Below are 17,359 nucleotides of genomic sequence, written 5' to 3' on the forward strand. Positions count from 1 at the left end.
AGTACGGAAAAGTTTATTCCCAAATCCCACGACGAAGCAAAAAACACCGGTTATTAGTTATTATTTCTTGGATGCATTGATAAGACAGGAACATAGACAGACAAACTGACAAAATCTCAGCTACAACAATACATTATAAAGAATCACTAAGCAAATAGTAACTCAAAAGGAGAAAATTCTATATAGAGGGCTGTGTTTGGTGCAGAGAACATTTATCTATGTTTTAGTTTGAAACAAGGATTCAGGCTTATTATGCTTGGTGGCAGTGTCTGTAGTTGATGCACGATAAGGCCTTCACAAGGTTACACCTGCAATCTACCCAACTCAAAACGGTAACTTTAGTTTTGAGACTCTGAGGGTGCATTGAGCTTCAGTTAAATTTATATAGTGCTTCATGAGTTCCCATTACGATTGATCTCTCTGCTCATTCTTCCAAGAATTTTTCGCAGCTTCTGCAGATTGATCTCTCTGCTCATCCTTTGGTTTTGAGAAGAAAGGATCCCATTCATGAGCTCCAACCTCACGCTGTCCTTCATCTAACAAGTCATATTTCCAACTATTTTCCTCCACAAAGTTATCATATTCTGTACGACCTTTGATAATGTTCCTCCTCAACCTTGTAACTTTGTCAATGACTGCCTGTACAGCAACATCAAAAGCATCTCGAAGAATCTCCAATTTAGAGCGAGGATCTGCATATATCAGCCTTGGAATTAGATTTATAACCGTCTCTCTCATGATCCTCACTTGCTCGGGCGAAATTTGACTCAGCCTCTCCTCTATGCTAACATTCCTTTTACGAATATCATCCTCTGGGATAAACACTGAATATGTAGTATAGTTTTTAGAAAGATGCCAAGTATACTGTGTGTATGCTGAGCCAGGATGGAAGAAGACAGGAATACAACCTGCCAACATTGAATCAAAAGCAGATCGCCGTGTGTATGAATCTCCTTGGGGTTGTAGGCAGAACAGGGAGCTCTGGAACATCTGCATTATACTGCTTGGGGAATGACACTTGCTCTCCCCAAAATCACATTCTAACAACTTGCACACTTTTGAATTCTTACATTGATCGATGATCTGCCCTCTTATTGACTTGGGGTTTCCGGAACGTGGTGCACCAGCAAAAGAGAACAGCCACTTTCTCTCCAAATTTCTCATCCGATTTTGCCAGACAAACACTTCCTCATCCTTTGCAGGATGGAAGTAGGTCGGATATGGAATGCCAAAATCATTTGCATTCCAGGGACTTGACTCAACCACAAGCATCGACATATTCCTTGCAGCAGGTAAAAACAGAAGCTTATTTCCCCAATCAGATTCCTCATCAGTTAATCTCCTGAAATCCCATGTAATCCTCCCCGCCACCAGAAAATGATCCTTTCCTCCCATTATGCCCCACTCAGGCCTCTTCATCAGCCAATCGACCAAATCAACGGAAGCAGCATCCCTCCTCGAGATATTGTATCCCCAAAGATACCTTGCAATATCAAACCCCGCATAAAAGGGCACAAAAATTGCAGCTGCAATTGAAGAATCATTCGTCAAGCACTCATACTGCTTCATCCGATTATTGAATATCACATCCACTGCAAACTGATTTGTGGCATACCACCCGGTATTCTCAAACACCCCTTCCACATTCTCAAGTGGGGGACCAAGCCCTTCATTGCTGGTAAACTTACACATATTAGTCCAAAGACTCAAACTCTTACACTCCTTAAGCATGTTCTCATTAAACCTCGGAGGAAGATTATGCACATAAATATACCTTCCCCCGCATGGATCACTCTTGTTTTCCACCGTCCTCAAAGCTCTCATAAACGGGTAATTCACCACCCTTTCAGCAGCTGTATTCCTAACGGGTTCCAAATGTGGTTTCTCCTTCTCAATACGGACATCGGTCACCCGAGCAGGGATGGACTCAACATTAACAAAAGGAGATTCTAATTTGACTGGTTCTAATATAACTGATTCCTCAACTGCAGTGTTACCTCCCAGAACTACAAAATGGAAATACAAAAGCAAAATCCAGAAAAAAGCTGATAAAGAAGCTAATAAACAGAGCCGGGTTTGTTGATTCTTAGGGGAACCCTTCTCCATTGCTTCTGAAGTAACCAACGCCACTGGGCGGCGTCTCATCAGAGTTCAATCGAACGCTAATCAACAGATCCCACACATAAAAAACCCACCTTTCTCACTTGATTTCAAGCTATCAAATGAACAAGGAAAATTAAAAACCCCAAAACCCTAAATCTCGACTCTTACGCTTAAAATGAAAGCTACAGTAAGTCCAAAGATTGAAAAGCAGATCACAAATAAAACCCCAAAGACAGGAACTGCAGAACTTAATAAATACAATAAAATGGCATGAAATTGAACCGAATAGTAAAAAAAAAAAGGGAAAACTGAATATTTAGAGTTGAGAAAAGAGAGGGAATTTATCTGCAAGAATCAGAAGGAGTCAAAAATGAGAGATGGTCTTTGATCTGGTTACGGATCTTTTGGATGAACTTAATCAACGAAACGAAGTAGAAATATAGAAGAGATAATTCGGATTTGGAGGCAAGGACTTGCTGGGGATTTTCTTTCTTTTTCTATTTTTTTGTTTTTCTTTCTGGGTGGGAACTTTCTCGGAAAATATTTTGACTGAAATAGGGAGCTGGAAACTGGAAGGAGAGAAGGAGAGCGCGTGTTAAGGAGCGAGCAGGGAGGGCGGCGCAAACTAGCAGAGAGTGCGCCGAGGAGTTGTCTGTTGTCGGTAGCCGATGGGATCTGGCCACGTGGGATGAGGAGAGGACGTGTTGAAATTGAATGAATGATGTAAAATTCCTGAAATTACGTCCGCATGGAAAGTGAAAAAACGTGAGGAAAGGGGTCTGAGTGGGGACAGTGGAAAGACGAATCGGTGTCAGGGACGCGTGACGCGTGGAGAAAAGAGTGGATGCCTTGGCCTTGCATGGCTAATTGCAGCTTGATCCTAGCCCAATTCCACAAACAGAGACTTCTCTTCTCGGGTGAACCAAATCTGGAAATTAGGAATTGCAAATTTTGATGGCATTTTCTCAAATTCAGCTGTTAAGATCAAGATGGTGCCAATTCCACACTTGATTTGGTCCTAGCAGCAAAGAGATGGGAGCCTTACCATCATCTTCTTCTTGGCTGAAACTTTTCTTTGCCTCACTTTGTAAACTCCCCTCCTCACTTGTTATCATTCTTTAAATAAAAACCACCATGGACACCCACGCGTTAGAGTTCCTCCACGTAATTGAGTTCAACTAAGATCTACATAGAAAAATTATTATCCCGATCAAGTCCACTTCCAATAATTATTTCAAGGTATCTATTCTCCGAATTTGATTTTAAATAATAATTTTTAATATTAAATTTTAGTTATATAATATTTTTTTATTTATAAAACTCTTATAATTAATTTAATACTTAATATTAAAATTCATTAATTATTCTAAGTTTGATTTTAAGTTTTCATTTATTTTTCATGAACTAGTTTTAATTTATTAGTTTAATTTTCATTAATAATATACATATAAATCAATTTTTAATTTATTTTAATTGAATACTTAACAAGTACGAATACTTAATAAGTAGTTTCTAAGATATTCGTATATGAATTAAAGTAACAATGAAAAAATCTAATCGAATATTTGTAAAGTTTGGATGCTATTTAAAAAAGGGAACTATTTTTTTTTTTTAAAAAAAAAAGACACTTTACCCTTTGATATCCCTTATTTTGCCAACAATACAAACAACAAATAATGGGTGATCAACATTTGTTTCCTTTGTACCAAAAATTGTTGGATTTACATCCTTGTATAATATCAAATGTATTAATCCATGAAACTTAACGGTGTATTTTTTTTTTTATCGGAGTAAAACAATAGAGAGATTAACGTAACTTTTAATTATTCGAAACATGAAAATAACTCTTTTTTTTTGCAGGACATCATAAGTATTATTTAATTTTTAAAAAATATATTTTCAGGAGCATTGTAAAGTATATAATTAAAGGGCATTAACTAGGTACATTATTAATCAAATTAAGTGCAATGAAACGAAGAAGTAAGGCATAGATTAGAGTCCTTATATGGTATAATAAAGGAGGAGAAAGCTACGGCGCGGATGTGGAGGGTGGGAGGGGGCGCAATTGGTGCTGCCTTGAGGTGTGCGCGAGCCAAAGCCTGCAACCGCACGTGATGAGTGAAAATGGGCCAACTTTCATAACCCACACGCCAACAAATTAACTATGTCTATTTCAACTATTTACCTAGCTCTCCACAATACCCCTTTTCTTCTTCTTTATTTTTTTTTATCAAGTTTCCAATTTAACTTTTTTTTAAAAAAAAAATAAATTCAAAAACTTACTAATTAACTAAATGCTTGTACCGAGCATTTAGCTCAATAATTGATACATAATTTAACAAATACAATTCAAATTTTTCTTTTTTTTAATTAAAAAAATTAAATGCTATATCATTAATTATTTATTAAATTGCACCTGCTCAAAATTTACAGTTCTTCCCAACGGTATGGGGCCATATATTAAGGATGGCATAGTGTCTAAGTGGACAGTACTAGGAAGAGCAGAATTCTTAGTAAATCTCGAAATTTATACTTACTAATATTATATTAAAAGTACTTTGAACATAGATTTCTCTTTCAAGTGGGAGATAGTAGGTGCAAACCTGGATTCCCATTTTCAAATTGCATAGAATATAGGTTGCAATTATCAAGCGCATAGGGATATTTTTATGTAGGTTTTTACTCCATTAACGCAAAAAGTGAAGAGTCAAGACTTTGCTTTAAAGGGGAACATTTACAATATTTTTTTTTTACTACAATATTGCAAGTATCTACTTATAAGAATTATGTAAAGGTCCACCTTTTTATAAGTATGGATTTTATATAAAATTTTGATGGATCTTATAGAATTCACGATTGTTATTAGTTAATTGTAATGTAATAAGTATAAGATATATGCTTCTACTTTACATACCTTTAAACGTTGTTGGAGAAAAACCTTATGTGAAAATTGTCATACGCTTATTAAACAATGGCATCTTTCACTATTATAACTATTGAAAAAAGTCATGCAAATTAGTATATATACATGTGCAGGAAAAATTTTGAAAACTTTTCTCTCTAACTAGATTAATAATGATTGTTTAATATAGATAAATCTTAACTAGTTGGTAGAAGATATTTATACTTTTAAGTTTTGATGTCAAAATCAAGAGACTTGATTAGTAATAATACTAAGATCTTCATCCCATAGAGTTTAGGTTGTCAAAAATCTCAAATTGTCCAATTGTTTAACTTCTAATGGTGATCCACATAGATTACAAGTAGAATAACACCAATGGTGATTTGGGGTCTACTTTATTGTTTAAGTCTAGTGCTACCTAGGACAATGCATTGTAGGTTTCTCACTTTCTAAGGAAAATCGAAAACACAAAAAAAGGGAGACGAAGATGAAGATGAATAGGTGTTGGTTCTTATGTCTAGGATTTTTTAAAATCGATCCACGCCGTTAATTAGCAAGTGTTGTTGATACTCAAGGGAAGGACTTGTGGTTGCCAAAATCTCTCCTCACAATTCCAAACTACCTCTCAAGGTTTTTGGTGCTCAAGTTGTGTCTCTAAAGTGTAGCATAAACATCTTATTTATTAGCATACATGTTATTCCTCATTCTTTTAGGATTTACAAAATTGCCTCGACAAAATGAACCCTTTCAATTATGTCCTTATAGTCAATACTTCTTTTCAATTAAGTCCAACTTAATCTCCAAGTTTACATTCTAACTAACAATCCTTAATGTGTGTGACCCATTAGATTCTTAATATGTCAGCAATAAATATGAAATTATAATCTCACTCTAATAAAAATTAGAAAAATTAGACAATTAACATTCATCACCAATTTTCTAATTGATTAGTTCATATTTATAAGTCAAGATTGACATCTAATAATATCTCATGACTATATAAATATTAAGAAGAGTCAAAAAGTTTTGAAAATCCTATTTGGGTTAGAAATATAATGCATATTTATTATTAACATATTAAGAATCTAATGGGTCACATACACAAAGAATGACAATGTGAGAAATTAAAATAGGGAATTAAGTTGGACTCAATTTTAAAGAGGTTTCAAACTTCAAGAATCTAATTAAGAGGTTCAATTAGATTAAGGTAATTTTATAAATAATATAAAAGTTACGAAAATTTCCTATTAGGGTTAGGATTAATTCAATTGCTTATAAATATATGTCTTTACGTTGAAAATATGAACACATAAGAAAACTTAAGTGAAAAATTGGCATTCATTAAGAGGTGAAAAAGTAAAGGCCTTCTTATCCTAACTAGCATTAGACCTAAGCCTAAAGCACTACTTTTCCCCTTGAAGATTTCCCACTTAACATTCATTTGGATAACTTAACACACACACACACACACACACACATGTATGTATCTATATTTTCGTTTCGACACTAATATATTACTATTTGTATTGTAAGAGTCTTTTACATGAATCCCTTAAGATACTTCAATAGTCTAGCAGATATGGCAAAAACTAGCAAAGATTGGTTAAGAGATCTATTAGAGGACAAATGCCTCAAAGCACAAAAAGAGGTTAGGGTTTCAAACATCATCCACAACAAAGGGATGTCTTGTGCCTAGATCACTATAAAAGTCTAGGATGCTCTCATCGATAATGTTTAGGGCATTGATGAGTGGTAGAATCGATCTAGAAGGCCAAGGAAAATTGCCTAACAAAAATGGAAAGCAATATAACTAAACACACAGGCAATTCTTTACCATTTGTCGTACATGCTAAGAGAATGGTACATGTTCTTCATTTGTGTCACATCCTATTTGTGATAAAACATGACCGACACATGAACTTAGATAGGTATAGCCCGCTAGGCTCAAGCAAGCATTATTAACACACATTATTAAACATTCATCAATGCAGAAGCATATATAAACATCCATTAATGCAGAAGCATATATAAACATCCATAGGCATACAGTATCAACTCATGCATACTGTTATACACAACATTAAACTTATATAGAACTTCTCAACCTACTAGTATAAGTGCAAACATTTTATTCATCATTAAAGTGCCACATTCCCAGTGCACCATAATGTTTACATGTCTCAACACCCTTGAATGTTCATATGGGCTTTTGAGCCATTATATACATTTCAATATAACATTCGTAATGTAAATTGCCCAAACATTGGCTACATTAATAGAACATGTTCATAATCCCTTAAAAACACATTCATAGTTTGTAAATATAAACATAACATAGATAAACTTGTCAGTGGAATACGACCTGACTCACTAGGCATCAAGAGGCTATTAGACACTTACCAATAATGAATGAACGGATCACATCTCCATGATACTAGCTGTTAGAGCAAAAGAGTTACCATTGATTTGTAAAAAAAATAGTGATGGAAAATAATGTGTGAGTCATAAAAACTCTGTAAGTGGATGAGAGAAAAAGGATAAGTTAAGAGATAAAAGTTTTTTGTAACCATGCAAGTATAAATACATATTAGTCATAAATCCTTTCACATTACCATGATGCTCATGAAACATAGCATTAATCATCCTTTGGATAACATTGCTTGGAAAACATCTTTGCATAAGTCATTCCAAACCCTTAAATCATGAAAACCTCTTTAAAATCACTTGAAAAATCAATTCTATAACAATTCTATCGATACATCTACATGCAAGGAATCTATCGATACCCTTAGTAATGTATCAATACATTTCACACAGAATACCTTTTGTAGCATTTTATTGAAAATGTATCGATACATACATCATATGTATCGATACTTTCGTTACAGAATCTAACTTTTGGGCCTTTTCTTAAATCTAGCTCATTCATAAGTCTTTCTAGCATTAAGGGATCATTCCTTAGGCTAAAGTTTTATCTAACTAAGCTGATATCACCTCATTACAATGTGAATAACATCATCAAATACTCATATAATCATAAACTAGGCATTTAAGCATAAATTATGAAATAATACTTATTCAATCATTTCTCTAACTCATTAATCTCATTCATTGTAACATTTTAACTATAAGTGGTCCGCTTCATTCTGGTGAATAGTGGTTTAACCTTTACTATTTTGGATTCTTATCGCGCTTTCGTGAATGGCATATTGGCCACATCCACGATCTATCGAGTGGTCCCACCTTATTCAAGCGGGTAGTGGATAAAGTCCTCGCTATCGTCTGGTTCACTTCGTGTGAACAATCATCAAAATTGTGTGAGTGGGACTTCGGCCTCTTTTACGATCATCATAAGATATCTTAAGCTTAGGATCATTCTCATCCTTAGCTTGCATCATGAACATATAACATTTCCATAGATCATCATTATACGTAGCTCTCAGTGGATAAGACTATTTCAACACATATATCTTATAGCACACATTTCATGACCTCATCAATCACTTACATGCTTAGCCCATAGTGTATATGACTATCTCAATACATGCATCTCATAGCATACATTTCATACCCTCATAAATCACTTACATGCTTAGCTCATAGTATATATGATATACTTAATACATACATCTCATGGCATACATATTACAATCTCATAAATGAAACTCAAGCATCCAACATTTTTATCATGCTGCATTGTATCTAAGATGTGCATAATAACATTCATACATTAAGCGTAGAAATATCTCATACCCACACTAGCTCGAAGGTCGGAGTAATCGAGTGGACTACAAATATAAAATGGTTTGTCTCCCCTTATTAGAAATTAATATATAGTAGCATATTTACATGCATACTAGATTCGTCAACAATTTGAAAATCATTGTGTCGCACATATTACAATCATTATCAAATCAAGTCATTTGAACATTTCCTTGAAAACTTCATACAACCTTGTAGTTCAACTTCTTTAATAAACCATTTATGAAAATAATTTTTCAACATGCTTAAACAACCATTTTCATAAAAATCATACTAACTTTATATATTAAAATACTTGAAAGTGTTTCCACTCACCTAATTGGAGATTCAATTTCCTAGTTCCAATCATAATTGCGTTTCGACATAATCTGTGGAGTTTTTAAGCATTTCTATCATACAAAAATCATCAAAATCATTTCCTGGAATAAAAATCTCATAATAATCATTTTAGCTACTTTCGAAACTACTAACTTTTAGCTAAATTAATTTTTTAACTAAAACCTATACTTAGAAACCCATAAATCTTTCATCTTTACCTTAAATGAGCTTAGATGCTTAGTTTAATCTATGCCTTGGAATCCTGGAGTTGTTGTCTTGGCTTCTAAGAGTCTTTAGTTTTGTTTCAAAGCTTTTGTTATAACGTTTCCAGTTTGTATTGACCAAAAAACACTAATGTAGATACAACAGTCATGTTATTATTTAAGTAGCTTGACGTAGCCTCATTGACGATGGGTGTACATGCCTATGCTTTTCCAACCTGTCCAACAAATTAAATATATTGTGAGAAATTTATTCTTATCTCTTTTTCCCTTTTTCTCTGCTTTGTAGGTGGATTAATAGTTTATCAACCAATAAACATGTAATTAATTAAGGAATGGTCATTAACTTTGCAGATTCCAAGGTATCTCTAATTGGAGTCCAAGTACGTATGCTCTTTGCCCCATCATTGTGCTTCCACTAATTACCATTATTAGTGTGCTATTGATTAAATCAATTCAAAACCTCCCTCCTTTTCAAAGGCAAAAGCTTTCGAATGGCCCATTGCCTAATTAAAAGCTGCAGAAATAAGATTCCTAACCCTTGTAACATGTGTAGATAAGGGCACCTTTCTCAATCATTTCTATCTCTTTCAACAGATACCTATATTTGCATGAATTTGGCAAAGGAGTACCCGACATGGCATGATACTTGTTCGTCTGCCATAGGTAATTTTTTTCTTTCTATAAAATACTTTTCATCAGTTTCAAGAATCCTAAAGTCATCAATATATTGAATGAAAAAATATTAAATAATGTGTTAATTTAAATTTATTAAATTTTATAATATTACATCGAATCTGTAATTAAATGACAATAAATTTGAATCGATATTTTGTATAATTCATAAATTTATTGATTTGTGTAATACTGAGTTGAATTTGTAGTTGAATGACAATAGACTCAAATTGATATTTCATGTAATTCATCCAATCTCTCTATTTAGAATATTAACATATAAAGAATTAGAGGAGAGAGGTGATAGCTAGGTCAAATAACCAAAGAAATTCTAGGGGAAACGTGGAGGCAAATATCTTGCTTGGTCTGCTTATAAATTGATTTAAAGTATTGGTATTCAGCTTGGTTAGTGACAGTTGTAGCATCCCTTTCATCGAAAACCTTGATTGATATTGAAATAAGCAAAAGGTTGAGACAAAAGAATTTAAGGCATGTCAACCCACCTAGATCCCACATTCTTCAATCAATTTGAATAAGTCGTAAACCCCAAATGACTTAATCCGAGTCAGCTTGCAGCCGGCACCCAGCTCCTCCTACCTAGTGGCTACCATTTTAGTGACATGAACCCTTCAAATAGACAATTGGCCGGCTCTAAGCTTTTGATTAATTTATGATCTCAGTACATGTAAATCCATGAAAGAAGCGTATCCGGGTTTCTGGGTCCGAAGGTTTAAGTTAGTTTCCATCTTAATTATATATAAGCCCACAAGGGGGAATCCCACCAGAGATGGGACTCTTTCAAGCGAGGCTTGACTCATTATGGGCTTGGGGGGATTGAAGTTGAACACATACATGTGGAAGTGTCCTGTCTCTCACGATAAAAATGCAATCCTTGTCTGGCTAGTTACATTTTGAGCATTGATGTAAGATAGATAGGTAGAGCCAAAGCAAGTAGGGAAGGTTGTGCTTGGAAGTTGGGATCCCAATCCCATGCAATAAACTCACTTGGGCAACCACCCAACTTTGTTTATCACCACATGACAGATTGAAACAGTACAGATACTCAGATCTCGCGTTGAGGAAGACACTTTTGCTTAACACACCATCTATGCGTTTTGTCATCACGATCTGTGGTGAACAGCAGAGGGCCCAACAACCTAACACAACAGCTGCCTAACGAAAGAAAAGGGCAGATTTTGATGTATTGAGGGGCTCAATAATAGAACTAATAATTCCAAAGAATCAGATTTCTTTGTCGGGATCTAGCCATGAAACTGAAGCAATCAGGCTCTGTTATTAAATGCTGTTACAAGTGAAGCTCAACCAATGGTTAATTAGTTCTGATTTTGGTAGATGCAAAAGATTATTACTAGAGCAGCAATGAAGATAACAACAGAAATAAAATGACTGGGATGAATACAAACAAGAACATGCTACCAAACTCTAATGTGGCACCGGCTGTCCGCCTGGTAACGCATCCTGGGTCTAACGTTAGATCTCCAAAGTAGAGATGAACCCCAGGATTCTTCATTTTAATGTTACTCCCCAGCAACAGAGAATTGTTTGCCCCTTGAATGTTGCTGTTTGTATAAATGTTGATGCAGCAACAACCTTCGGGCTCGCCTGCCATGCCACGGCGGATGAACATGGCCGCCCCAGCATTGCTCCCTTCTAAGTTAACGCGATTAAAAGAGCCCAAGCTGATTTCTGGGGTTCTGCTTCTTGACATGATAGGTTGGTTTAATTGACAGCTCGTTCTGAAATATGAGAAGGGTCAAGCATATCACTCATGTACAGTTTGATTGTTCCTTCACCTCACTGCTTTGCTTCTTTGCTTGCATTATGAGTTGTTGTGCTTTCACTTTTCGCCAGCTACATGAAAAGATAAATTCTATTAGAATCACTTAAACAACACTCCTTTTACCCGTTTCTTTTCTTTGATTGCAAAGAGTAGCTCAAGAAGCAAAGCTTTTATTTATCTTATTAATGTGGTCGAATTTTATAAATACTAGATTAATAGTTTGAATGTTATCTAAATCCGTACTTGAATATCTTAAATACTACCTGTTTTTCGTACTGATTAAGTATTCAATTAAAATAAATTTAAAATAATTTTTATATATAGGGTTGAAAAGATTTATGTATATTATTGATGAAAATTAGAGTAATAAAGTTCAGTTAGTTTACAAGAAAATAAATTAAAGTTTGACAACATATTCACAACAATTAATATATTTTAGTAAGTATTACATTATTTATAAAAAAAAGTTATATATATAAAACTAAAATTTAATATTAAAAATTATTATTTATAATTAAATTTGAGTAGTGTTTATCTTATAATTATTACCCGAACACAGAATATAGATTTAAGAATAATATAGAGACAACACATTAAGTTGCTCTCTTTCCACTTCATCCAATTTTGAAAGTAATGATAAAATGTGCACCACATACTCTTCATGTCTGGCGACACTGTATATATATTAGTAAGTATTACAATTGCACGCTGTAAGATCAAATGTAATTACAGGCCAAAACCAAAACCAAAACCGAACGGATGTCCAAAAATATCAAAGGCAAGGATAAAAATTTGGGAACCGTTGAAGCTGCAACATTTCAGACTGCCATGGAATTGAGGAAAACGCAAAAATGCCACACAAACAAAGAAAATGGTTTCTTTTAACAGGAGATACCTCCCAAGAATTATCTTCTTTAAGAAAATTACAAATGAGCTGAATATTTCTCACAATTATACATTCCTGAAATAACTCAAGGTTCCTTCCCCTTTATTATTCTTTCCTAGTTTCTGCCATCGAAAACAAGCCCCTCTCTTAAAACCTATGATGCCACTAATTAGCCAACCCCATACCACCAAAACAGTATCCGAAATTTATTAAATCTTGCTACTCAGAGACTCGCATACTTCATCTTGACAAAAAGGACACTAGAATTATGCACTTTTGGTCATTCTCGTCTTAAGGAAATGAAAGCATAACATACCAGTATAGGCTTTTCCAAATCGGTGGCATTCTCAGACAAAAAACACATCAGGGAATGAGAGATCAAAATAAAATTAAGGCCAATATTCTGGATTAACTTTTTCGCTGACTGTAGACCCAAATTGTGGACCACCCTTACGGTATTGGATAAGATACTCAACTGGGTATCCCTTCAACTTATGAGGCACAATACCCAAATCCGTAAAAGTTAAAGCTGCAAAACACACAACAAAATAAAAGGGGAAAATGAGAGATCGAATACATCTTGTAACAAGGAAACTTATCGGCAGTGCCATTAAACATTAGAAGAAAGAATGATATATTCTAGCCTGAAAGTATTTCAACTGACCATTTTCTGAGACAATGGTATCAGTTGCAAATGCATGTATCTGATCAAGATTAAAGATGTCAGGATTTGGTAGTGGAAATGGCACTTTCTTGAGTAATACCTCTCTGGGCATTGCAATTGCCTGAAACCATCAAACAATGATTGAGCTCTTCAATTATAATTTAACAGCAAACGCTACAAATAAACAAAACTGTGATAATACAGTAACAACATGAATAAGCAAATTGAAGCACAATTTGCAATCGCGCATATCAAGGTGTTAGTCATAATTAAGGCATGAAAACTACAACACACAGTCCCCTGAAATTTATAAGAAATTTGTTGCCATCAAAACTTTATGTTTATAATGCATATGGGCAATACTCATAAATTAGACAACAGAATAAAAGCTGCACTTGCTTGGAATAGCTAAGACATTGCTTCTGGCACTTAGCCTGAAGCAAATTCAACCTCCCTATCATCCAAATAGAAAGGTTACATATTTACCTTTGCAATGGGTAAAGGTACTTTTACATAGTGGGGCCACTCACGGATCATATCATGCATAAGCTCAGCCTGCATGGAATTTTAGGTTCAGTTATACCAACAAGCATTGCTGCAATAAATGAACAAGAGGAAAAATATTACCAGCTCATGCACGGTAAAGATCTCTGGCCCACCCAACTCATAAGCTTTTCCCATACTGGTGCCATCATCTTTTAAGGCCGCAACAATCGCAGAAGCAACATCAACAACATATACAGGCTGGATACTGTGAAGAAACTGGTGTTAGTAAAAGATGCACAAAGCTTTCAAAAAGAGACACAAATATTAATTAAAAATTTCAGCTTATTTCAAAATTACTTTGTAGATCCATCACCAATGAGTGGAAGAAAACCATATTTCTTTACAAATTGCGCCCATCGATTCATGATCCGATCCTCAGTACCAATCATTACAGCAGGTTTTATGACAGTAGCCTGTAGAAGGAATAATATGCTCAAAAAGTTGATGTTGAACCAGAGGGTAACATCTAAAATGAGGAAGCATAGGGCAGACCATCTTTTAATGAGCTAATCACACCTTTTCAACTCAGTTTAGCCTCTCCAGCATGCTCACTTAACTTCCCTCAAGCTTATTCAGGAAAGAGAGGTGCTTGTGTATTTATTATGTACTTAGATTCTGCAAAATTTGGGTTCTTACTATGATTGCACTACCTGTGTTATGTACCACTCTCATTATTTCCTAAAGGTGACATCACATCTTCACACAAAGTCCAAAACTAAGTAGACACAATCAAAAGTTCAGCAACTTTGATCCTTCTATTGCAGCTATAACCACATCATGTTTTCAAGATCACTTTCTAGAGGAATTTTCTAAACAGCTATCAGCTAAGTGTCTGATAAAAATAAAATATTTCAAAGAAAAGAAGGTATCACAAATTTGGTATTAAGCATTTAAAGAGTGAAAATGACCATTAACTCAAAACAAATCTTATATCAAATTGCATGAACTCGGATTTACTTTGGTTTAGGATGATATCAGTTCGTGAAATGAGCAAACATGTTGCAAGGGCTAGAGGGGAATGGAGATGATTGCAGGCTAACATCAATGCATTCTTTAATTCTATCAGAAGAAGAAGGAATACATCAATGACTTCTCTTTATTCTTATTAGGAAAGATTACAAAAGGAAGAGGATTCAAGTTGTCAACTGCATCTTATTTCTCACCTCTATTATTCATTGAAACACAACTTTGATCTCAATTTCCCAAAGGTAGAAACAATAATATTACAAGTACAAAAGCAACATTGTCATTCAAATAAACAGCAAATATGAATGCTGTGTCCACCAAAAGCACAAGAACGTTTTTGGATAAGATCCTAGGAATGGGTATCCTTGTTATAAAGCTAAATAAAACAAACCATTTCTATCTCCTTCAAACCTAATTTTGTTTATATGTAACTGCATCCCAGATAAGAAAATAAACCCAAAAACAGAAATATGTCCATTTGTGCTCAATATAAAGTGTATACGTTATTAGATAAGACTATTTCACAATTATTACTTTACAGATTCACTCTTCTTATATTATAATAAATTAATGCTATATCTAGCATTAGCATCTCAAGTTGTAGAAATCAAAGAGTAATTACTTCAGGAAGTTCTCTTAAAACAGCTTCCTCTGCAGCAGCCTTCGCCCTTAGAAATCTTGATGCAGATGATGGAGAGGACCCTAAGCAAGAAACTTGAAAAAATCTCATGATACCACCATGTTCTCTGGCAATCTGGAAAAATCAAGAAAGATAAACTGACTCATGAACTACTAAAAACTCCAGAAAATTCAGCTTAGTTAAACGTAGAAAATGGTTGATTGCAGAAGATGATATGATAAGCAAACTATACACTGGTTCATACGATAAAAACTCAATAAAGATGTATCACAGATAATTTGGTCATAAGTATCAGCTTGAATGACAGAAAAGAAAATGAAGTCAATCAACTTGCTATTTGTAATCAAACCTATCTAAAGTTGAAGTAAATGATAGAGCCTCAAATAGAGTACATAGCTCAATTATCCTTCAAAGGAAAGAGAGATTGTAAATAATACATTTTCTTCTACTTCAAAGTCCCCCTACCCCCCACCCCCACACCCCTCCTCCAACGGAGGACTGAATATAACCTTTAGCCCATACACAAGAATTTGTCCAAAATCACGCTAATACCCATTATCAGGAGATTAAGGGTGCCAATATCAATGTGAATGAAAGTTCCAACATACCACTGCCAGTTGTTCTGCCATGAAATGGTTCACTTCCTCAAAGCTATAGTTTCTTGTCTCATATTCTCTTCCTGCCAATATAAGCAATACTTTATCAAATGAATCTAAGATTTCAATGACTCTCATAGGTAAAATCAAAAGTGAAGCCTAGTATACCAATAAGATTGATAACAACATTAGCCTTTGCCATCACAGCCTTAATCGAATTTTCATCCCTTGGATCATATTTCATTGGCACTATCTGTGTACGAGAAATATGAAATTAAAACCATAACCAAAATACTTGAATATGAATTTCAATAAAAAGCAATATCATGTGGTATGCTACCTGTCCCAAATCTCCCATCAACTTGAGATGACGAGGGTTATCCTCAGAGCCCCGGAAAGGAACTAACACCTGAGATCCCATTTTAGCTAAAAATAAGAGGAAAACATTAGCAAGTATATACCTTTCAATTAAACCCTAGGTGGATTATTAGAAAAAATAATAAGCTCTCAGTCATGCACATTTTAAGGCAAAACATGAAACATTTGAGAACAAAAAGAAGCATAACATCAACATAACTAAAACAAAACAATTTGATTTTGAATTTGAATTACCAAGCTGTTGCACAACATAACGACCAAGGAATCCAGTAGCTCCAAATACAGTAGCTATAATTCCACTGCAAGAAAGAGAAGGCAAAATTTTATGCCTAATTTATAAGCAGAATAATATTACCAATATTTTTTTAAAAAAAAAAAAAGACCACATTTGGTATATTTATCGCAATAAAACAGAAAATTTCAGCTAAAAAGCATGAATTCCAAGAAATGACCTAACGGAGGACCGGCCACCGGTGCCCTTGCGAACAAGGTGACCCAAGCCCTTGTGGGCGGCCAGCGTAGATCCGTAGCGCGGATGATCACCTCCATAATCTAAAAAGATTGATAAGAAAATGGTTCAAATTTTGATAAGAACCATGAATTTGAGGCAAATGCGATACACCAACGTAATAGAAGAAGAAAAGATTAATTGAGAATGCACAAAGAGGGAATGGAAAGTTACAGTGATGGAAGAGAGGGTAAATAGACTCGATAGAATAGATAGAAGGAGTTGGCCTCAGAGATTGCTGCCCTAACCGTCTCGTAATCGCCTGCATCTTTTCTCCGCTTAGCTTCTCCGAGAGAGAGAGGAGGGAAGTGGTTTTGTTACAGTGCAAGTATCGAGAATTAGAAGATTAGGATCTTGGGTCTTCTAATATTAATTGTCAGATTTGGGCTTGGG

General features: G+C 34.7%; 2 protein-coding genes across 2 annotated transcripts; both read right to left on the minus strand.

The window, feature by feature from the left end:
- Window positions 1–34: 34 nt before the first annotated feature.
- Window positions 35–2,775, minus strand: MUR3 (Exostosin family protein). The gene has a single exon (XM_021425083.2). It carries the CDS (start codon window positions 2,143–2,145, stop codon window positions 406–408), a length of 1,740 nt encoding a protein of 579 aa, XP_021280758.1. The 5' UTR covers window positions 2,146–2,775; the 3' UTR covers window positions 35–405.
- A 9,861-nt stretch (window positions 2,776–12,636) lies between these two features.
- Window positions 12,637–17,319, minus strand: LOC110414296 (NAD(P)-binding Rossmann-fold superfamily protein). Its single transcript, XM_021425406.2, has 12 exons — window positions 17,141–17,319; window positions 16,911–17,010; window positions 16,693–16,757; window positions 16,421–16,506; window positions 16,249–16,333; window positions 16,093–16,163; window positions 15,467–15,598; window positions 14,176–14,291; window positions 13,960–14,083; window positions 13,819–13,887; window positions 13,333–13,453; window positions 12,637–13,197 (listed from the first exon to the last, which is right to left on the minus strand). The coding sequence occupies exons 1-12, from the start codon at window positions 17,232–17,234 to the stop codon at window positions 13,058–13,060; spliced, it is 1,203 nt and encodes a 400-aa protein (XP_021281081.1). The 5' UTR covers window positions 17,235–17,319; the 3' UTR covers window positions 12,637–13,057.
- Window positions 17,320–17,359: the final 40 nt, after the last annotated feature.

Source organism: Theobroma umbraticum, unplaced genomic scaffold (assembly GCF_002168275.2).
Source record: "Theobroma umbraticum cultivar Fairchild unplaced genomic scaffold, ASM216827v3 scaffold_4.1, whole genome shotgun sequence".
Lineage (NCBI taxonomy): Eukaryota > Viridiplantae > Streptophyta > Magnoliopsida > Malvales > Malvaceae > Theobroma > Theobroma umbraticum.

Bases quoted from the DNA above. Each gene is read 5' to 3' on its own strand.
- MUR3 (XM_021425083.2), bottom strand. From the start codon at position 2,145: ATGAGACGCCGCCCAGTGGCGTTGGTTACTTCAGAAGCAATGGAGAAG.
- LOC110414296 (XM_021425406.2), bottom strand. From the start codon at position 17,234: ATGCAGGCGATTACGAGACGGTTAGGGCAGCAATCTCTGAGGCCAACT. The intron at 15,599-16,092 runs GTATGTTGGAAC...TGATTTTTCCAG, and splicing joins TGGCAGAACAACTGGCAGTG to ATTGCCAGAGAACATGGTGG. The intron at 13,888-13,959 runs GTAATATTTTTC...AATTCCATGCAG, and splicing joins TCTTTACCGTGCATGAGCTG to GCTGAGCTTATGCATGATAT.